At 41.9% G+C, this 23,836-nt stretch overlaps 1 protein-coding gene across 2 annotated transcripts in view; it reads left to right on the top strand.

Moving 5' to 3' along the window:
- Positions 1-23,836, top strand: part of TTBK2 (tau tubulin kinase 2) — a 129,684-nt gene that overhangs the window by 88,941 nt on the left and 16,907 nt on the right. For both annotated transcript variants that reach the window (XM_069730929.1, XM_069730918.1), the window contains exons 4-7: positions 5,299-5,372; positions 6,480-6,620; positions 6,838-6,942; positions 23,042-23,107. In XM_069730929.1, the coding sequence (XP_069587030.1) occupies positions 5,299-5,372; positions 6,480-6,620; positions 6,838-6,942; positions 23,042-23,107 (386 nt within the window). The remainder of the gene's footprint in view (positions 1-5,298; positions 5,373-6,479; positions 6,621-6,837; positions 6,943-23,041; positions 23,108-23,836) is intronic.

Raw genomic sequence — 23,836 nt, forward strand, 5'->3', positions numbered from 1 at the left:
ATTTAGAAGAGTTTTCCCCTTTGGATCTCCTAAGCTTGATGTTATGTTGGAAGCAAGTGTTAAATTTAGTGTTCACACGTGCTTGCTTGGCTCCTGCAGTGTCGGTGTGCATGCACAGGACCAGAAATTCAGTTCAGCCAGCTCTTGATATGGACAAGTGAGCACTGTCAATCGAAAGGGAAGGTCAAAGAATGTTAATTAAGGGGATGCAGCGATGCACTAACCCCTTTGCCTCCCTAATGGCGCACTGAGGGCCCTTTATTTGTATATGTAATAAAACCTGTTTTTATGTAAAACTAATGTAGTGAAAGCTATACCTCAGGCATGATTTTTAAAGGGACTGAGTTTCCTTATATAACAGTATAAACTGATCGATTTGATTTTTGGGGTTTGACAAACTCTCTTTTTAAAGGAAATTTGTCATCAATTTTTTCTTAGTTCATATGAGAGAAACATGATGTCTGAGAGCCTGATTCTAGGGATGTGTCACTTACTAGGCTGTGTGTTGTAGTTTCAGTACAATCAGTGTTTTTATCAGCAGGAGATTATCACAAGAGTACTAGGTCTCACGTGCAGGAAAGTCAGGTTAATCTGTATAACCCCACCCACACCACTGATTGGCAGCTTAATGACATTTACGCACAGGAAGCTGCCAATCAGGGGTGTGGGCGGGGTTATACGCAGCTCAGTATTCTGAGCACTGCTAAATCTATGTAGACAAAACAGGAATTCTATCAAAACTGCAGCAAGCAGCCCAGTAAGTGACACAACAATGGAATCGGGGTCTATGTCTCTACTATATGCTGCTATCAGATTCCAAAGCAAAAACCTGCTGACAGATTCCCTTTAAGGTTTATTGTAGTGCTGCTACTGAGGAAATGAAGTATTCTACCACGCCCTAAGAAGCCAGTGGTCTGTCTGTGTGTGCTTCATAGGGCTTGGTCCATTAGAGGAATAGATGGCCTCTGTAGATTCTCTCTGCCTTGTCTAAAAGGGATCACCCTGTAGTCATCCCTTTAAGAGCTCCTGCTTCTCGCAGCTGATCTGATGCTACATTTATGTTCTCATCAGGACTCCTATTAAAGAAATAGGATTAAAGAATTCTCTCCCTAACTATGTTACTATGTTACTAAATGTTATTGGAGATTTACCTCTGAGGTCCTGGTATATTTTATGATGCTACTTATTTACTAGTATTGCAGACGAGAACATACATGAAGTGCAGCATCATCCATTTGCTTTTTATAGCTTCTATGACTGCTGTCAGTAGGCTTTTTGTCTGCAATTAAGTCGCTCGGTTGTGTCTGTAGTGCGTTCTTGATGAAGAAATGATGCATCCTGAATCACTGAGGACGGGAAAAGCAATAAAGGCTAAATGACAGGAGACGCATTTAAAAGGCATTTTCTGAGTCGCCTGATATAGTGTGCGCCACTTCATACATGTCCTTGTTCCTGCAGAGATGGGGTGTGTGACATGTGATGTTTACAGGCGAGTAATATAACTTCTCACTTATCCCATATTTAGGGTTAGTTCACACAGGGTGTTTTTGCAGCATTTTTTTCTGCAGCAAAACCTGATTTCTTGGCAGGAAAGAAGCTGCTGCAAAAACGCATGTTTTAGTGCGTTTTTAATTTGCGTCTTTGTTGCGGTTTTGGTGCATTTTTTTCATGCGTTTTTTTTTGTCATGCCTTTTTTTTGGGGCTAACTTGTGTCTTTTTGTGCATGCTTATAAAGTGGAGTTCCCCAGAGAGATAAAAACTACCGTACTTCCTGTAGAATAGAATATATATATATATATATATATATATATATATATATATATATATATATATGTATGTATGTGTATATATATATATATATATATGTATGTATGTGTATATATATATATATATATATATGTATGTATGTGTATATATATATATATATATATATATATATATATATATATATATATATATATATATATATTTGTCAAAAATCGTGGGGACCCCATGCTGTTTCTTTTTTTTAAATTATTTATTTAAAGGGAATCTCTCACCCCAAGAATCGTATATGAGCTAAAGCCACCAGCATCAGGGGCTTATCTACAGCATTCTGTAATGCTGTAGATAAGCTCCCGATGTAACCTGAAAGGTAAGAAAAACAGCTTAGATTATACTCACCTGGGCGGGCGGTCCGATCCGATGGGCGTCCCGGTCCGGTCCGGCGCCTCCCATCTTCTTCAGATGACGTCCTCTTCTTTGCTTCCTGCCGCAGCTCCGGCGCAGGCATACTTTGTCTGCCCTGTTGAGGGCAGAGTAAAGTACTGCAGTGCGCAGGTGCCGGGAAAGGTCAGAGAGGCCCAGCACCTGCGCACTGCAGTACTTTGCTCTGCCCTCAACAGGGCAGACAAAGTACGCCTGCGCCGGAGCCGCGGCAGGAAGAAAAAAAGAGGGCGTCATCTGATGAAGATGGGAGGCGCCGGAGCGCAACGCCCATCGGACCGGACCGCCCCTGGGTGAGTATAACCTAACTTGTTTTTCTTACATTTCAGGTTACATCGGGGCTTATCTACAGCATTACAGAATGCTGTAGATAAGCCCCTGATACCCATGGCCTAAAGGTACCTTCACACTGAACAACTTTCCAACGAGAACGACAGCGATCCGTGACGTTGCAGCATCCTGGATAGCGATCTCGTTGTGTTTGACACGCAGCAGCGATCAGGATCCCGCTGTGCCATCGCTGGTCATAGCTAGAAGTCCGGAACTTTATTTGGTCGTCAGGTCGGTGTGATTCGTCATGTTTGACAGCAAAACCAATGATGCCTGCAATGGTTTTCAATGGAGCGAACAACCAGCGAGAACGATAAGTACATCACTGGATCGCTCCTGCATCGCTCAGCTGTTGCCGGTGTTTGACGTCTCCTAGCGACCTAAACAGCGACGCTGCAGCGATCGGCTCGTTGTCTATATCGCTGCAGCGTCGCTAAATGTGACAGTACCTTTAGCTCATATACGATTTTTTCGGTGACAGATTCCCTTTAAATGATAAAAAAAAAAAAAAAGCAGCATGGGGACCCCTCTATTCTTGATAACTAGCTTGCTGACAACTGAGGGTTGCAGCTCCCAGCTGTGAGTTTTCCATGGATGGTTATCAAAAATAAGGGGAAACAATACAGGTTGTTTTTTTTTTTTTTTTATTTACAGCGCAGGAGCGGCTGATACTCCCATCATTGCTCCTGCTCTCACTGTTATTAACAGCAGCAGGTGTCGGATGATGGGAGCAGTAATCCCATCAGCTGACACTAGTGACCGGAGGTTAACTTTATACCTCTGATCATGGCTTTTGTGGCTCACACTGTCTTTTGACAGCGTGGGAACCGCGGCTCTCTGACCGGCGGGGATAATTTCGCCGCCGATCAAAAGCGGTGTTTGCCGCACTATCATTCACAAGAAAGTCTGGCAAATACTGTATTGTCGGACCTCCCATGCAAGTAAATGGGGTTCGGGTCTGCTGCTTAGTGTCTCTGCTGGATGACAGGCTGCATGGACGCATCATGCAACCATGCAGCTTGACATCTAGAGGCAGCAGAGCTGTCTGTGAGGTCACATCCTGCTGTTCTTTACTTTTCTGCAGCAAATACGCTACAAAAAAGTCAACCTGAGTATTTGCAGGGTTTTTTTTCACAGTCAATGGATGAAAACACTGAAAGAAGTGACAAACTCTAAGTAAAAAAAAACACAAAACACTGCAAAGCACAATTAACTAATGACAAACTAAACAATGTGTGTGCATGAGATTTCTGAAATCTCATAGGTTCTGCTGGTACTGTAAAAAGCAGCTGATAATTAGCACAAGAAAAAGACAGCAAAAAAACACAGCAAAAACGCCCTGTGTGAACATACCCTTATACAGTATTTCCATGAGAAAGACGCTATGACTTATCAGTGTTCATCAGACATGATTTTAAAAGGGGGGGGGAGCCATTGGGGACCTGCCTGGGACTAGTCAGCTGACACACCGTCCCCGGACGGCTTTTCTTTTTTGTGTTCTCTGAAATGCCGCCTCGTTTCAGAGTAAAACATTCGTGACTTCAATAACTCAGCCAGTGTCCATTTCATCATCCCTATGGTTCGGGGAGCATGAATCTCATGTCAGGTTCTCGACTGAGGTCATTCTCTCCCAAAACCCATTGATTGATAGGAGCCAAAAAATGTTACATAAACCCAATAAATCTAAAGGGCGGTCATACACATAAGATGGCTGCCGGCCAAACTATGCTTAGGACGGTTGTTCAGCTGACTGCCGTCTCTCCCATACACAGGAGCGCTCGTTTGCCCGAGTGCTCGTGTGTTCTCTATGAGGAAGTCGCCAGCTGACATGTTGGCCGGTGACTTATCTCCAGGAGATCAATGAAATCGGCAGTCCAAAATTAGACATGTGTGATTAACGTCTTCTCTTGACAAATAGTCATCTTGCTCCCCCATACACAGTAGTTGGACGTCGGCTAAACGATGCTTCCGCCAACATCCATCTCAACCGACACTCCCGTACACTTAAACGCTCGTTTGCCTGAACGGTCGTGTGATGAAGGAGACTGCTATGTTGGCCGGTGGCTTATCTCCGGGAGCACAATACGATTGTCGGTCCAAAATAGGACCTGTGTGGTCGACATCTCCTCCTACAATCATTCATCCTGCTCCAACAAACACAGTTGACCATCAGTTGAACCTGTCGATATCTTCGGGTTCGGCCGACATTTAGTCTGTATATGGGACCTTAAGGCTAGGTTCTTTACGGATTGGGCCTTTTATGAACCTTAATAATATATGATTATGAATTTGGTTTGCTGTTTCACCCAAGAAACAATGCCACGTTTGTCCATCTTGAAGAAATCCAGATGTGAGGAGCAGAAAGCACAATAGGGGTGATAACCTATGGAAGGAGAGTGGATAAGTTCTCGTTACGCTCCCTTGGTGGAGTTGTGACCGGCACAACTCCTATGTAGCTATGAAGAAAAACACCTGCTGCCGCCCCATTACTGGTGGATAAGTCCTCCAGGAGATATTGGATCCAGTTGGATAATTCATGTTGCTGTAGTAAACGAATTTCTTCAACAATGATAAGATTTTTCATTCACAATGCGTTTCATCGCCATACCAGCGTTATAAGTGATTAAAAACCAAATGACATTGTCCATCTGAGCTCATGGACGATGGTAGCACGAATTTGAAGGAAACTCCTGTCTGCGCACTGGATTGTTACATTGGTTTACAATACGTAGTGGGAGTAATCTCTTCTGTTTCTTTTCTTAGGTAAAGATCACGTGTGTCGTTTCATAGGATGTGGGAGGAACGATCGATTTAATTATGTGGTAATGCAATTACAGGTAAACTTTTAAGGCAAAGAATTTTCTTTTTCTTCTGTATTTTTTGATAACTATTGTTAGAGTAAGGTAAGGGATAATGTCTTCTCTCCTGCCACATCTCAGCTGTTCTTGGGGGTAAGTTGGGTGGATACTGGGAATGGCTCTTACTTATTAGGCAGCTATGAATTCTGTTTGCTAGTATGTATGAAGCACCTAAATTTATGCATGAACCGCCTATATTCATGAAGGGTATAAAATATACGAACACTCCAGCAAACCTTTGGAGATTGTTGGAAATCACATGCCAGTGTATGTCTTCTTTTCTCACTGGCTATAAAGTGCATCCCAGAAACCTCTGCGTATGTTATTAAAGGGAATGTATAGATTTGTCTGTGTGTACTTAAATAAACATATTCCTGGGGGGAGGGGCTATTTTTATTTTATCCATGCAAAAACTACCTGTTGAGGCACCACTTGTCTAGGTATATTGTACCGTATATATGCCATCTTAGGCTGTGTGCACATGTTCAGGATTTTTCTTGTTTTTTTCGCTATAAAACGCTTAAAAAACGCATACATATGCATCCCATCATTTGTAATGCATTCCACAATTTTTGTGCATATGTTGCGTTTTTTTTTCCGCGAAAAAAACGCATCACGGTAAAAAACGCAGCACGTTTATAAATTTTGCAGATTTTTTGCATTTTTACTGCTATTTAATTGCATTGGGAAAGCTCCGGGAAAAAAACACGGTAAAAACACGGTAAAAAGTCTGGTTTTGTTCAGGAAAATTCTGCAGAAAATCCTGACGTGTGCACATAGCCGAAAACCTTTTTAGGGCATGTGGACTTGATAAAGCGAGTCCCCACTTGGGGACCCCCATTATCCTTTACAAGTCAGTGAGGAGAGCCACTGACAGAAGTATTATATTATAATTAGTATTATATATTATATATTATATGTATATTATAATAAGTATTATATGTTATATTATATTATAAGAAATCATAGGAAAGTGACCTACTTTGTATTTATCGTTTTCACTGGTAATTTTTCCCCCATTTTTATTTCTTTAGGAAAGGTAAGAGTTATATGACAGTGTTAATAGCTGGTTTCTCTTCTCTTCAGGGTCGAAATTTGGCAGATCTCCGACGTAGTCAATCCAGAGGTACCTTCTCTATCAGCACCATGCTACGACTTGGACGACAGATCTTGGAAGCTATTGAGAGCATTCATTCTGTGGGCTTCTTACACCGAGATATTAAACCAGTGAGTATGGGATAATTAGATGTAGTTCCTTTATATTAAGAAGATTAGTTCCTTTATATTAAGATGGCCCCCAAAGTATATTTTGAATTTCTTCTGCGTTACTAAACGACAACTTTACTCCTGACCTGACACAATTTGTCGTTTGTCTATTCTATAGGAATTACTGCACATATGGTTTATTTCAATATTCCTTCCATTGCTTACTTTTTACTTCTAGTCCAATTTTGCAATGGGCCGATTTCCAAGTACCTGTCGGAAGTGTTACATGCTGGACTTTGGGCTAGCAAGGCAGTTTACAAACTCCTGTGGAGATGTTCGGCCGGTAAGTTTTTGAATACCTGACCTGAAACTTGATATATTATTTTTCATAATTTTTTGTTTATAAACGTAATCTGTGTGCTGTACACTAATTGTATTTGGATATTTATGTTGCTGCTTACATCACAAAACTTTTTTTTAAATTTAATTTTACTTTATTAAATTGTTCTTTAGGCATTGCAAATTATGTTATTTTTTTCTAATCGGTACTTACCTTATTTTGCTTCCTTTTCTGACAAACACCATACTACAGTGCGGTTTCAGTGACCAGTTCATGCTCCTTTAGAATCTGCTTTCATCTGCTGCTTAACAAGCATTCACTGTATTCAAATAGTTTTTGTATGGGTCTCTGCCTGTCTTCTCCTCACTCCTGTACTCAGACAGGGGAATTCCTGCTCACAGATTTTGTGAATATAGAGCACAGATTTTTTTCTAAGCAGCAGATGAAAGCAGCTTCTAAAGTAGCATGAACTAGGCATTGCAACAGAACTGCAGCATCATGTTTTGGAGTAAATGAAGCAAGGTAATTAACTAGATTACAGCAATTCATAACTGTGCAATGCCTGTGTGTGTATGTTTTATTGGCACTTTAAGACCTCTTTTAGATGTCCTCAGAGAGTACATTTATAGAATGGAGTGAGTGAGCCTATTGCTTATGCTGAGTGTTTTGTTTTTTTTCCTCTGTAAATGCTTTTACCATCTTTTACTGCCATCGATAAGGCATGTGAAAGGGTTTGGCTATTTTCCATCTAAATTTGCTTGCTACATGCCTTGGCATTAAAAATTTTGAGACTTAAGTGCCTATTCACATCGTGCTACATGGATTAAAACTCATGGTCGATCAAAGCTCATGGTCGATCATAGAGCATCTAGCATATCCAACATGGGTCCAGTATATGATGAAAAAAAAAATTAATTCTTTTTTCTTTTGCGTTTTTTTTTTTTTTCTTCCTACCTGTGTTCCAAGAGCATCACCATCAATTTTACTCTGTAATGTACTGGAAAAACAGCAGTTCGGTGGGAAGCTTTTCTGTCACTCTTTTTTGTTTTTTTTTGGGTTTTGTCTTAACAGTGTCCATTGTGTGGTAACAATGGCCGGGCAGTATGATTCTCCAGATCAGTACAGATTTGGTGATAATAAACTTGTTTTTTTTTTTATTATTATTTTGGTAGTGAAAAATTAATTCTGAAATTTTGTTTAAAAAAATAAAATGAACAATTGTCACAATTTGCCGAACTGTAATTTTTTAATCTGCTGCTGATGTTACTGTATAAGGGCTTGGTTCTTTGCAGGTTCAGCTGAAGTATTTGTCCAGTTTTAGGGTACTTACAACCTTTTTGAATGCTGTCATTTTTTTTGGGAGGGGGGGGGGGGATGGGATGTAATGTGTTGACCAAAATAAAAAAATAAAATGTCAATTCTAATGTAGGATTTAAAGAATTATATATTTTGGTCAATCCGTGATGCCAAATGTGTTTTTTTTTTCTTTTTTCTTTTTTCTCTTTACTTTTTTTAAGAGGTTAAAGATTTAGGGTATGTTCACACGTTCAGGATTTCCATCCTTTTTTTTTCCTGACTGTTTTTTAAAAAACTGCAGCTCTTGGCAGAAAACGCAGGTCCTTTTTTTGGTCCTTTTTTGGTCCGTTTTTGATGCGTTTTTTGATGCGTTTTTTTGATGCAGTTTTCTAGCCAGAGTCTGTGTGTTTTCTAGGAATTTTTTTAGGGTTAAAATGGCTGAAAATACCCTAACCCTACCCCTAACCCTACCCCTACCCCTAACCCTACCCCTAACCCTAACCCTACCCCTAACCCTACCCCTAACCCTACCCCTAACCCTAACCCTACCCCTAACCCTAACCCTACCCCTAACCCTACCCCTACCCCTATTCTAACCTTAGTGAAAAAAAAAAAAATTCTTTATTTTTTTTATTGTCCCTACCTATGGGGGTGACAAAGGGGGGGGGGGGGGTGTCATTTACTATTTTTTTATTTTGATCACTGAAATAGGTTATATCTCAGTGATCAAAATGCACTTTGGAACGAATCTGCCGGCCGGCAGATTCGGCGGGCGCACTGCGCATGCGCCCGCCATTTTGCAAGATGGCGGCGCCCAGGGAGAAGACGGCCGGACGGACACCGGGACGCCGGGTGAGTATAAGGGGGGGAGATTAGGGCACGGGGGGGGCATCAGAGCACTGGGGGGGGGGGCATCGGAGCACTGGGGGGGGGGCATCGGAGCACGGGGGGGCGGGATCGGAACACGGGGGGGGCAGCCACACTCCGCCCACGCACTTCCGCCCGCTCCCCGCACTTCCTGCTGCAGCGGTTCTGCACATCAAACCGCAGTAAAACCCGCAGATATATTTTTGATCTGCGGGTTTTACTGCGGTTTGGACCTCACAATGGAGGTCTATGGGTGCAGAACCGCTGCGGCTCCGGAAAAAGAATTGACATGCTCCTTCTTTTTTCCGGGAGCTATTCAGCGCGTCTTTTTTTTTTACAATTTCCGGACCATGTGCACAGTGTACTGTACCCTGCATGGAAAACAGCTGCGGAACCGCAGCGGCAAAACCGCCGCGGTTCCGCGGTAAAAAACGCACTGTGTGAACATGGCCTTAAACTTTTTTTAATATATACATATTTTTTTGTTTTGTTTCTGAGCTTGCGGTTGCTCAATGGCTTAAACTATACATTGCAATATTTTAGTATGCGGTGAAATCGTGGCCTTTAGCTGTATAGTTGCCATAATACCTTGTGGAAGTAGCTGCTGTTTATGGCCAAAAATTTGATATTCAGATGCAAGAAAAATCTAAGCCAATGATGGATCTGTCTTGTTTTCTGTTTTGTCCACTCCTGTGCAAGACTGAATTATTAATAAATGTTACAGAATCCACATAGCAAAAATAGTAGGTGTGCCGAACGGGCCACTGGTTGCCACAGGAACCTGTCCAGCGCCAGCAAACCTTGTTCTGAACCATTGGCGGCTGCGGCCTGAGCCTCCATAGGTAATAGTGGGCTGATAATCTCGTTAGCCCTGCTCCAGATGAGAGCGGAGGATACGATTTGTTGCAGGACACATTTGCATCAGATGCTGCAGAGTCCTAACTGGATTAGCATTCGGGCACCAGCCCCTGCTGTGGAGTCGCTAATGATCTGCCATCGTGGAGGCACGCACAATGGTGGAGGCGTAGCGGCCTTTCTTTTAGCTCCGTACAACGTTGATTAGTTAAATGAGGGTGAAAATTACTCAATGAATTTCACTTAAGAGCGACATTACATTCTTAATCCATTTTGAAAACTTTTTTTTAAAGGGACGCCATTATTTGTACCTTTTATAATGTGTAATCGGAGATTGGAAAAAAGGCCAAGTTCCCCCCGATATAGCACTACTGTTGTCATAAGGAGGGGTGTCTGATCATTCAATCTCCAAATTCTCAATTCATGGATAAAAACTGTCTTCACTGAATACAGATTTTTTCATCACAGAGAAATGAGACAACAGTTGGTGCTTATAAGGTTCTATGAAGAACTGCAAATGCTCTTTCAGGAGAATTTGCAGCAGAATGTCTAGCTCCTCCCCTCTATAGAAGCTTACGAGCACCAACTATCATCTATCTCTGTCAGGGCTGCCACTAGGAATTTCGGGGCCCCCCTTGAGACTCCGCCCAGGCTCCACCTCAGCCCCGCCTCCACCCCTCGTACTATCCACAGTCCCACTGCCCTCTCTTGCAAAAACTCCACTTTTGCACCACATCCTCACCAATCACACATTTACAGTTCCCATCACCACATACATGGCCAGCAGCTTTTGTTTTGGCCAAAAGATTTTTTAATCCACCACCAAGACAAGGTAGACTCTTCTGGCCGGACTCTACTCTACTGTAACTTACTAAACATTTGTTAAAATATCCAATACAATTTAGGTATATTTTTATTTATTTTTCAATTTTTAAATGACCAATAATATCACAAACAAGGAAAGATACCGCCACACCATGATCAGACACCATATTACTACCACTTAGTGATCTATAATACCACATACAAGAAACAAATACCGCCACACCATGTCCAGATCACATATTACCACCACATGGTGACCAATAATACCACATACAAGGGACAACTACCACCACACCATGACCAGACCACATATTACCACCACAGTGACCAAATAATAGCACATACAAGGGACAAATACCGCCACACCTTGGCCGGACAACATATTACCACTGCATAGTGACTGAATACTGCAATACTGATCATTAATAAAAAAAAAAAAAAGAAAAACACAATACTATCACCATAAGTGCCATTATACACAGGAGATCTGTACTTAGTATGCAGTGTCTGTGTACAGGTAATAGTGATCACTGGTAACATTATACACAGGAGCTCTGTATATAATGTATGGATAATACAGTGATCACTGGTGACATTATACACACGAGCTCTGTATATAGTATAGAGTGTATAGTGTCTGTGTACAGGTAACACACTAACTCACCAGTGACTTCTCTTGGTGAAGTCCTTCAGCCTCGCTTTCCATCTTCATCCAGCACAGACCACCATCACTTCTTCCAGCCAGGGCTCGTCTCTGCAGGAAATAACATAGTTATCTAGAGCTCCGCTTGCAGAACACATTGCTTAATTTTTTCCCAACTTCTATACTACACCAGATGAAGAAAAAAAGGCGACCTAGTGTTGCTCTGCACAGTAACAGGACCGCCCCCCCATTTAAAACAGTATCCTCAAAAAATAAAATAAATACATCACTGCAGTAATAATATCCCTTAATTAGCCCCTATGGTAGTAATATCCCCCATCCTGGCCCCCGTGTGTCTCATTCCTGGCTCCAGCCATATGTTCTCCCATCCTGCCCTCATGAGTATCCATTCTGCCCCCATATAATTTCCCCATCCTGCCCCATTTGTCCCATGATCCTGACCCATCTATCCCATTATCCTGCCGCCCCATCTGTCTTCATCGTATCCATCCTGCCCCGTGATCCTGCACCATGATCCTGCCCCATCTGTCTCCATCCTGCCCCATCTGTCTCCATCCTGTCTCACATCCTGCCCCCCCGTGTCTCACATTCTGCCCCGTGTCTCACATTCTGCCCCGTGTCTCACATTCTGCCCCCCTGTCTCACATTCTGCCCCCCTTTCTCACATCCTGACCCCCTGTCTCACATCCTGCCCCGTGTCTCACATTCTGCCCCGTGTCACAAATTCTGCCACGTGTCTCACATCCTGCTCCCTGTCACAAATTCTGCCCGTGTCACACATCCTGCCACCTGTCACACATTCTGCTCCCCTGTGTAGTTTCCATACCTGCCCCGTGTCTCACATTCTGTCCCCCTGTGTTGTTTTCATTCCTGCCCCCCTGTGGTGTTTTCAGTCCTGCCCCCCCTGTGGTGTTTCCATTTCTGCAACTTGTGGTGTTTCCATTCCTGCCCCCAGTGTTTTCATTCCTGCCCCCTGTGGTGTTTTCATTCCTGCCCCCTGTGGTGTTTCCATTCCTGCCCCCTGTGGTGTTTTTCATTCCTGCCCCCTGTGGTGTTTTTCATTCCTGCCCCCTGTGGTGTTTCCATTCCTGCCCCCTGTGGTGTTTCCATTCCTGCCCTTAGTGTTTTCATTCCTGCCCCCTGTGTTTTTCATTCCTGCCACCCTGGTTTCATTCCTGCCCCCTGTGCTCTTTTTTCATGCCCCTGTGTCCCCAATCATGCCCTCCTGTCTTTATCATGCCCCAGGCTTGCCGCATTCAGTAAAAAACACAAACAAAACACCTTACCTGGACGCAGGTTCAGTGTACTGTCAGAAGCCTGCCTGCAGTAATTATTATTATTATTTATTGTTATAGCGCCATTTATTCCATGGCGCTTTACATGTGAGGAGGGGTACACATAATAAAAACAAGTACAATAATCTTAAACAATACAAGTCATAACTGGTACAGTAGGAGTGAGGACACTGCCCGCGAGGGCTCACAATCTACAAGGGATGGGTGAGAATACAGTAGGTGAGGATAGAGCTGGTCATGCAGTGGTTTGGTCGATCGGTGATTACTGCAGGTTGTAGGCTTGTCGGAAGAGGCGGGTCTTCAGGTTCTTTTTGAAGGTTTCTATGGTAGGCGAGAGTCTGATGTGTTGTGGTAGAGGGTTCCAGAGTAGGGGTGATACTCGAGAGAAATCTTGTATACGATTGTGGGAAGAGGAGATAAGAGGGGAGTAGAGAAGGAGATCTTGTGAGGATCGGAGTTTGCGTGCAGGTAAATACCGGGAGACGAGGTCACAGATGTATGGAGGAGACAGGTTATGGATGGCTTTGTACGTCATGGTTAGGGTTTTGTAGTGGAGTCTCTGGGCAATGGGGAGCCAGTGAAGGGATTGAAAGAGGGGAGAAGCTGGGGAATAGCGGGGGGACAGGTGAATTAGTCGGGCAGCAGAGTTTAGAAGAGATTAGAGGGGTGCGAGAGTGTTAGAGGGGAGGCCACAAAAGAGCAGGAGGTTGCAGTAGTCAAGGCGAGAGATGATGAGGGCATGGACTGGGGTTTTTGCAGATTCTTGGTTGATGAATGAACGGATTTGTGAAATATTTTTGAGTTGAAGTCGGCAGGAAGTGGAAAGGGCTTGGATATGTGGTTTGAAGGAGAGGTCAGTGTCAAGGATTACCCCGAGGCAGCGAACTTGTGGGACTGGGGAGAGTGGGCAGCCATTTACTGTAATGGAAAGGTTCATTGGGGGGGTCATGTGAGATGGGGGAAAGATGATGAATTCTGTTTTGTCCATGCTAAGTTTCAGAAATCTAGTGGAAAAGAAGGATGAAATAGTGGACAGACATTGAGGGATTCTGGTTAGTAGGGAGGTGATATCTGGTCCAGAGATGTAGATCTGTGTGTCATCAGCATGGAGATGATACTGAAAGCCGTGAGATTCTATGAGCTGTCCCAGGCCAAAGGTGTAAATGGAGAAGAGCAGGGGTCCTAGAACTGAACCTTGCGGCACTCCGACAGATAGGGGGCGAGGTGAGGAGGTGGTGTGTGAGTGGGAGACGCTGAATGTACGGTCAGTTAGGTATGACGAGATCCAGGATAGGGCCAAGTCTGTGATGCCAAGGGATGAGAGGGTCTGTAATAATAGGGAATGGTCCACTGTGTCAAAGGCAGCCGACAGGTCCAGGAGGAGGAGGACAAAGTAGTGACAGGATGGCGGCCGTGATCTCTGTAATGGGGAAAGTTTGTCTTCACTGATTCTTCCAATGAATTGGGAATGAAAGATCAGTCCAGGAGGAGAAAGATGCAGATTTCTATGATAAGACGTATTAGAAAGTTTCTTATATTCATGTGTATTATTAATGTAATAAATAAAATTCCAAATGGTGGTTAAACCTTATAGATTATTGCTTATGCCATCACTTAGCAAGAGGGGAAGATTCCTTTGTGCAGAATGATGTAACTGTTCTTCCCCACTGGGGTTCACATTGGTAAAGGGGGCTGATCTCCCTCAACACGTGGTAGATGCCGGCTATGATATGCAACCTGCATCTGTCTCTAACAGTCGGAGTTGATCTTTGCCCTTCTGCAGTTAATCATTTAGACATTGCCGTCGATCTCTGACAATAACGTTTAAATTAAGTCATTGTGTGTTGACTAAAAAATAGTGTATAAAAATGAAAAAAAAAAAAAAGTTTTGTATCGCTGCATCTGTGAAAGTCCAGTATGTTAAAATATTAAAACTTAACCTAATATAGTAAATGGCGTGAGGAGAAATAACATGGAAATGCCAAAATTGCAATAAAAAAACAATAAAAAGTTATCAAAATGTCATATTTATTCTATGTGAATATCAATGAATGTCTGCTCCCTAAGCAAAAATAACAAGATCTCGCTGAACTCAATTGACTGAAAAATGGAAAAAAAAGTTACTGTTCTTGGAAAACGGAAGTACAAACTACATTATTAAAAATTGTTATGCTTTTTTTGTTTTTCATTATTTAATTAAACGAAGATTGTATTTTTTTAACTAATAGTACTGACCTGGAGAATCTTGTAGTCAGGTAATTTTTCCAATAAAATGTGCACCATAATTCATAACCCAAAAAATCTATAGGAGAATTACATTTTGTTCACTATTTCATCCCACATTACATGCTGTTATTCAGGACATTATAAGGCAAAGTATACAATGTCATTCAAAATGGGGGGGGGGGGGGGGAAGCCTCCATATGGCTATACTGAGGGTAAAGGCAAAAATGATATGACTTGTTTAAGAAGAGGGGGGCTTAAAGGGTAACAGTTGTTTTAGTTTTTATTTCATAAATCAAGAGAACATGTGGAAATAAGCAACTTTGTAATATATCTGATCAGAGAGATCTGTTTCTATCTCGGCCAAAATTGTTAATTCATTATCAAAAATCTCAATTCTGAGGTATAATCTGTATTCAGTGAAGACTTTCCCATTACTGAGAGAGAAGATGACAGCTGCTACGGATACAATTCTTTGTTGATAGAAGGGAGAGGATTTAAAAAGAAAATACTATATTTCTAATGTGTTTTTGTATGTATATTTACAAAAATACATTTTAGATCTATTTCTGTGCAGTGTAGTATGTGTATATACAGTTGTGCTCAAAAGTTTACATACCCCAGCAGAATTTTTGCTTTCTTGGCCTTTTTTTCAGAGAATATGAATGATAATACCAAAACTTTTTCTCCACTCATGGTTAGTGGTTGGGTGACTTTTTATATGCAAATCAAATTGCTTCTTCAGAGAGAAAGAGGACTTGAATTCTATATAGCGCCACCTGTTGGAAGTAGCGATCCCACAAGTCACTCACAATCAACCCTCAAAACTTCTGGAACAAGGTAATTTGGAATGAGGAGACCAAAATTGAGCTTTTTGGCCACAACCACACACGTTACATTTGGAGCAAGGCCATCAAGGCCTATGATGAAAGAAACACCATTCCTACTGTAAAGCACGGAGGTGAATTTCTGATGTTTTTTTTGGGGGGGGGGGGCGGGTGAGCTACAAAGGCACAGGAAACTTTGTGAAGGTTGAAGGAAAGATGAATGCAGCACGTTATCGGCAAATTTGCAATCATCAGCCCGGAAGCTGCGTATGGGACGTACTTGGATGTTCCAACAACGATTCAAAACACAAGGCCAAGTCGACCTGTCATTTGCTACAGCAAAACAAAGTGAAGATTCTGGAGTGGCCATCTCAGTCTCCTGACCTCAATATCATTGAGCCACTTTGGGGACATCTCAAGCGTGCAGTTCATGCTAGACAGCCCAGGAATTTACAGGAACTGGAGGCTTTTTACCAAGAAGAGTGGGCAGCTTTACCATCTGAGAAAATAAAGAACCTCATCCACACCTACCACAAAAGACTTTAAGCTGTCATTGATGTTAGAGGGGGCAATACACAGTATTAAGATATGGGGTGTGTGAACTTGTGATCAAGGTCATTGGGATATTTTGGTTGTCATTCTGATTTAAAAAGAGAAAACACAGTAGTTTAACAATAAATGGCTTCACCCAACCACTAACAATGAGTGGAGAAAAAGTTTTGGTGTTATCATTCATATTCTCTGAAAAAAGGCCAAGAAAGCAAAAATTCTGCCCGGGTATGTAAACTTTTGAGCAGAACTGTATGTATATTGTACTTTGTATATTTTTCTTTTTCTGTATTATTGCTTTATTTCCATCTTGCAAACTTTAATATGAATCCATCAGCAGTTTTTTTTTTTTACTATGTAATATGAGAGCAGCATGCTGTAGGGGCAGAGAGCCTGATTCCACTGATGTGTCCCTTACTGGTCTGCATACTGTCATTTGGATACTATCACAATTTTCTCTGCTGCAGATCTATTAGAGCTCAGAATACTGAGCAGTGTTATAACCCCACCCACACTAATGATTGACCATTTTCTGTGCAAGGCAGAAAACTGCCAATCAGCGATGGGGGCTGGGTTACACAAAGCAGTTGACTGAGGCATGAAACACCTAGTCATGTAGTGATAATCTTCTTGTGATAAAATGCTGATTTTATTGAAGCAGAAACACAGCCCAGTAAATGACACATCGCTGCAATCAGGGTCTCCGTCCCTACGTCTTGCTGCTCTCGGCTTACATTTGCTGTCAGACCAGCTTCTAATAACTCTGGCATTCTCCATCTGTATACAGAGGGTCCGTGCACCCTGACTGTTCTCGGACTCTTCATAGCTCCTCATTGTCCAGATCAGCCTTTTCTGCTTGTGATTTGCTTCAGTGCATCTGTGGGTCCTTGGATTCAGCCATAATGTTCAGCGTATGTGTGGGTGGACGTCAGCACTGATCGTGTTGCAAGACACAAATCTAGATGGAAAACTATAATCTGGCTCCATATGCTCAGAGCCTGCAGTGGTGCTGTAGATGCATCTTTTGTCAGGTGTCATCTACCCTTGCTTGAAGTGCACAGGGTTTTGTTTGGAGCTGGCAGTCGTTAATGTGCAGCCTAACAAACTAGACAGACCTAATCCTGTTTGATCAGATTATCTGAAATGAATTTCCTCATGTTATGAGCGAGGTGAGGCCAGGACATGGCAAAACTATGGGCCGTCTCCCTGCTCAAAAGAAGCCATTACCAAATGTTGTAGTTAGTTACAGTATTCGAATGAATCCAACTTCAGCCTCATTCACGCCTCTGTTTTTTTTTTTTTTTTTCATGGATCGAACACGTACCCATTATGGCTGCAAAATAATCCCTGTCCCAAGTCCGTTTTTGGTCTGAGTCACAGATTAAAATCACGCGTATATGTCTGTGATAATCACCGCAGCACATGGACGGCATTGGTGTTCAATCCGTAGGAGAAACATTTCAATTTTTTTTTTATATTCAAGAAAATCAGTCCTTTTTTTACTTGGTCATGTAGATGAAAAAGACAGACATCTGAGTGAGGCCTTAGGAAATGCTGTATACTTTTCCTACAGAGGTTGGTTGACCAGTTGGAAAGGATACAATGCTATAATTGGCTTAATGTCTGTTGCTATAAAGAAAGTATAGGGGAGGAAAAGAGGAGTGTGGAGGTAAGAAATGGTAAGTGCACACTTACAGGGAACTTCTCGTTACATTCTTGCTGCGCGATTCATGAGCATCATAAGAGCCTGCCTGGTAGACTGCAATCTGGCATGTCTTTCCTTTTTAAAAAGCTCCTGAGTTTCAGAGAAAACATAGTTTAAAGAACTGGTCAAGGTCCATAGGGAGATACACCAGCTGACTTGTCACTGCATCACTCTATTTGATTGACAGGTCTTTCCCATGTGTCTGTATATAGACTTTGTCTCCTATTGTGACAATATTGTGAATATTGCTGAACTGCAATAAGACAATGCCCATGTACAAGAAAAACGTCTGTCCTTCCTCCTTTCCCTCCCCCTTCCTTCTTTTCTCCTTTCCCTCAGTCTCTCATCCGTCCTTCTTTTCTCCTTTCCCCCTCCCGTCCGTCCTTCTTTTCTCCTTTCCCTCCCTCCCTTCCATCCTTCTTTTGTCCTTTCCCTCCTCCCCTTCCTTCTTTTCTCCTTTCCCTCCCTCCTTTCCTTTCTTCTTTTCTCCTTTCCCTCCCTCCCTCCTTTCCTTCCTTCTTTTCTCCTTTACCTTTCCTTCCTTCCTTCTTTTCTCCTTTCCCTCCCTCCCTTCCTTCTGTATTATCACTTTTCCATAGTGCAAACTTTAACACAAATCCGTCAGCAGATTTTTTTTAATATGTAATCCAAGAGTAGCATGATGTAGGTGCAGAGACCCTGATTCCACTGATGTGTCGCTTACTGATCTGCACAATTACTATCACAATTTTCTCTGCTGCATATCTACCAGTGCTCAGAATACTGAATTCTTTTTTCCTTTCCCTCAATTCCTTTTTTTTCTCCTGTCCCTCCCTTCCTTTTCTCTTGTCCCTCCCTTCCTTTTCTTCTGTCCCTCCCTCTCTTCCTTCCTTCCTCACTTCCTTGCTCCTTTATTTCCTTCGTTCCTCCTTCCTTCCCTTTCACCTTCCCCTTCCTCCCTTTCCTTCCTTCATTCCTTCCTTCTTTCTTTCCCTTCCTTCCTTCTTCCTTTCCTTTCCTCCTTTCTTCCTTTCCCTTCCTTCCTTTCTTCTTTCTTTCCCTTGCTTCCTTCTTCCTTTCCGTTGCTTCCTTATTCTTTTCCCTTCCTTCCTTCTTTCCTTTTCCCTTCCTTCTTTCTTCCTTTCCCTTCCTTCTTTCTTCCTTTCCCTTCCTTCCTTCTTCCTTTCCCTTCCTTCCTTCTTCCTTTCCCTTCCTTCCTTCTTCCTCTCCTTTCCTTCCTTCCTTCCTTCCTTCCTTCTTCCTTCCTTTCTCTTCCTTCCTTTGTCTTCCTTCCAATCCCTACCTTCCTTCTTCCTCTCCCTTCCTTCCTTCCTTCCCTCTTCCTTCCATCCCTCTTCCTTCCTTCCCTCTTCCTTCCTTCCCTTTTCCTTCCGTCCCTCTTCCTTCCTTCCCTCTTCCTTTCTCTTCCTTCCCTCTTCCTTCCTTTCTCTTCCTTCCCTCTTCCTTCCTTCCTTTCCCTTCCTTCTTTCTTCCTTTCCCTTCCTTCCTTCCTTTTTCCTTCATTTCTATTCCTTCCTTCATTTCTATTCCTTCTTCCTCTCCCTTCCTTCCTTCTTCATTTCCCTTCCTTCCCTTCTTTCCCTTCCTTCCTTCCTTTCCCTTCCTTCCTTCTTCATCTCCCTTTTTTCCTTCTTCCTTTACATTCCTTCTTCCTTTCCTTGTCCTTTCTTCTTTCTTCCTTTCCCTTCCTTCTTTCTTCCTTTCCCTTCCTTCCCCTTCCTTTCCCTTCCTTCCTTTTTCCTTACTTTCCCTTCCTTCCTTCTTCCTTCCTTCCTTCTTCCTTTCCCTTCCTTCCTTCTTCCTTTCCCTTGCTTCCTTCTTCCTTTCCCTTGCTTCCTTATTCCTTTCCCTTCCTTCCTTTCCCTTCCTTTCTTCTTCCTTTTCATCCTTTCTTCTTCCTTTCCCTTCCTTCTTCCTTCCTTTTCCCTTCCTTCCGTCTTCCTTTCCCTTCCTTCTTCCTTTCCCTTCTTTCTTCCTTCCTTTGACCTTCCCTTCCTTCTTCCTTCCTTTCCCTTCCTTCTTCCTTTCCCTTCCTTCTTCCTTTCCCTTCCTTCTTCCTCTCCCTTCCTTCATCCTTCCTCTCTCTTCCTTCATCCTTCCTTTCTCTTCCTTCCTTTTTCCTGTCCCTTTCTTCTTCCTTCCTTCCTTCCTTCCTTCCTTCCTTTCTCTTCCTTCTTTCTTCCTTTCCCTTCCTTCTTCCTTTCCCTTCCTTCTTCCTCTCCCTTCCTTCATCCTTCCTCTCCCTTCCTTCATCCTTCCTTTCTCTTCCTTCCTTTTTCCTGTCCCTTTCTTCTTCCTTCCTTCCTTCCTTCCTTACTTCCTTCCTTTCTCTTCCTTCCTTCTTTCTTCCTTTCTCTTCCTTCCTTCTTCCATTCCCTTCTTTCTTTCTTCCTTTCCCTTCTTCCTTTTCTTTCCTTCCTTTTTCTTCCTTTCGCTTCCTCCTTTCCCTTCCTTCTTCCTTTCCCTTCCTTCCTTTCTTTTCTCCTGTACCTCCCTTACCTTCTTTTTCCTTTCCCTTCCCTCCCATAGCAAGAAATTACTTCTCATAGTGAATCCTTTGCCTGTGAATCGCTAATTCTATTATGTTCCTGCTTGGAGCGTTCACATTTGCAAATTCACTAACTATGCCATCATATCAAGAAACTCTGATTACTGTTTTATTACTTTTCATTATTATTATTATTATTATTATTATTTGTTTTTATTTATACATTTTTTATTATTATTATTATTAGTCTATTGCAAATCAATGTTCCAGATAGCTGTACATAACAAGTACTGTGATTTCAGAATACGCTTCATTCACTTATGAGAAGTTAAAGCTTATATTACTTGTGCTAAAGTCCAGAGCTACATTCATAATTCTGCTTATTGTCATTACAGTGAGCAGTTTTGTTGAGACATATTTTTATCTGCTTTAATGCATAAAGTCATTCCATTTACAGTAAATTATACTTCATGGTGTAAACATTGCATTTTCCAAACTGCACCTGGTTTCAGATTGTCCCTCTCAGTAATACATGCTGGATGTAGTCTGTGTGTGTAGAAAGGGGCTTTATTCACTCACTTTGAGTTTTTGCTGTCCCCACCATTGATCTGTTCTCCCACCTCCTTCCCCTGCAGATTCTGCCATGGGTTCCCTGCTCTATGATGATACAACCTACTGTATGTGATGCCCCTTTACTGTTTTTAGGGAATTTTCTAAAACCGCTTGAAATCAGCAAATTACTTTGTGGTTGCCAGCTTGGAACTTTTTTCCCTTCTTTGTAGTATGTTTCAGATTGATCTCTGACCAGCATCTATGCAATCTAAATTATTCAACCCGTACTCCACTGTAAATTTTGGTATATTAGCAAGTTTACAAAATGTCTGCTTTTCGTAGAAAAATAAAGACATGTAATACATCAGTACCAACTAATATGACAAGTGGTTCCTCCAAATTCAACACAAAATGCCGCATTTATAGATTACCGTACTTCTGTCTGAGTTATTTGACCACTTTATGATGAACGTCTTTAGCACCTAGTAAAGCCTCTTTGGCTGATATGACCTGTAGCAAATGTGATGCATATTCAGACACCAGCTTCTGGTAGCGTTCCTGAGAATTCCCAGTAAGTTCCGAAATGTCAATGGCTTCCAGTTCACTAATATTTTTGGGTTGTCAGGGAGTCTAAAAAATAAAGTTAAAAGAAGAGATCGCTGCCATACGAGGAAAGAGATATAGAAGTTAGCAAAGACAATGAATGTTCCTAGAGATGCAGCTGGAAATTCAAAAATAAAGGAACACTGGGTACACTGCCTGAATGTGGAGAAAGCTACCAGTGGCTGACACCAGATTCCTGTTGAGTCAACCAGTCAGAAACTCTCAAGTGATTGCAAAAGACCTTTAGCAAGATTTGGTGCCCGCAGGCACTGAGATTCCACTTTACACAGTAAGTTGCATACTAAACACTGAAGGTCTCCATGCCCAAACTCCAAGATGCATCTCTACTGACCCCAAAACAACAAGGAGTTTTAGAAATCTATCCTGTGGAGCAATGACACAAAACTAAATGTTTTCTGGCCTATGGGTCAACAGTATGTCTAGAGGAAAAAGAATGAAGAATACGCTGAAAAGAACATCCTTCCCACAGTGAAGCATGGTGGTGGCTCAGTCATGCCTACAGTGAAGCATGGTGGTAGCTTGTTCAGCTTAACTCCTACTGGTTTAGACCTTCTGTAGTACTACTAAATAAATAACACTTATATCACCCATAAATGGTATTGGTAGTGTGGGGGTGTTAATTAATTAATCATAATAATTCTTTTTTTCTGTATGTGCAACATTATTTCTTTTTTTTTTCTGTCTGTAATGTTTGTCTTTTTAAAAATCAATAAAAATTATTATAATTAGAAGCTTGGTGGTAGCTCAGTGATTCCTACAGTGAAGCAGCGGTGGCTCGATGGTACTCTTGACTGCTGTACTTTCACAGTGTGTGAAGGCCAATATAGATTCAATGAAGTATCAGGAAAGTTTAGGAGAAACCATCATTTTTTTTTCTAGAAGCCAAAGCTTGGGTGTTTATCTTCCAGGACAGTGATCCATACAGACCTTACCAGGGCTTGCTTTCAGAAAAAAGTTCTGGAAGAATCAGGAGTGGCTGTTAGTCTCTTGACTTGAACCCATAGAAAATCTTTTATGGTTTTTGAAGAAGGTGGTTGCAGTAAAGCCATGAAGAATTAGCTAAGATTGTTGACTGGCTATGCATCATTTGTAGCAGGTCTTAACAGCCAAAGGGGATCTGTTAAGTACTAAAGACGCTTATTCAGAAATTGAACAATTCTCCTACTGCAGTATTTCTTAATAGTAGCATTTTGTGATTCATTTGTAGAAACCCCTTGTTAAATTTATCAGGTTGAGATATCAGATTTTTTTTTTGTTTGATTTATTTCAAATAGAAATTGTATAAATTTGATGATTATTATTATTAATCTGATTATTCGCTTTCTTTTCTAGCCTCGCGCTGTTGCTGGATTTCGAGGAACAGTACGATATGCATCTGTCAATGCGCATAGAAACCGGGTTAGTAGGGAATGATAAATATTTTTTTACCAAAATTGGATTTCTGATTTACGGTAATTAGGAGAAGTTTGTCACCTGCACAGTAGCTCCATTTCTGATTTATGAGGTGGTAATAGCTAAACAAATGCAGGGTTAGAGTATTATAATATACTAGATGGTGGCCAGATTCTAACGCATCGGGTATTCTAGAATATGTATGTATTTACGTCGCGCTTAGCACAGCCACGTAGTATATAGCACAGCCACGTAGTATATAGCACAGCCACGTAGTATATAACACAGCCACCTAGTATATAACAGACAGCCACGTAGTATATAGCACAGCCACATAGTGTATAGCAGCCACATAGTATATAGCACAGCCACATAGTATATAGCAGCCACATAGTATATAGCACAGCCCACGTAACACAGACAGCCACGTAGTATATAGCACAGCCACACAGTATTTAACACAGCCCATGTAGTATATAGCAGCTCACGCAGTATATAACACATATAGTATATAGCAGTATGGGCACCATATCTCTGTTAAAAAAAAAAATAAATAAAAATTAAACAAAAAAAATTATATACTCACACTCCGGCATCCACCGAAGCTGTCCCGATGCGCGCGATGCTGCCGCCAGCTTCCGGTCCCAGTGATGCATTGCGAAATTACCCAGATGACTTGACGTGAGACCGCTAAGTCATCTGGGTAATTTCGCAATGCATCACTGGGAACGGAAG

Source organism: Ranitomeya imitator, chromosome 1 (assembly GCF_032444005.1).
Source record: "Ranitomeya imitator isolate aRanImi1 chromosome 1, aRanImi1.pri, whole genome shotgun sequence".
Taxonomy (NCBI): Eukaryota; Metazoa; Chordata; class Amphibia; order Anura; family Dendrobatidae; genus Ranitomeya; species Ranitomeya imitator.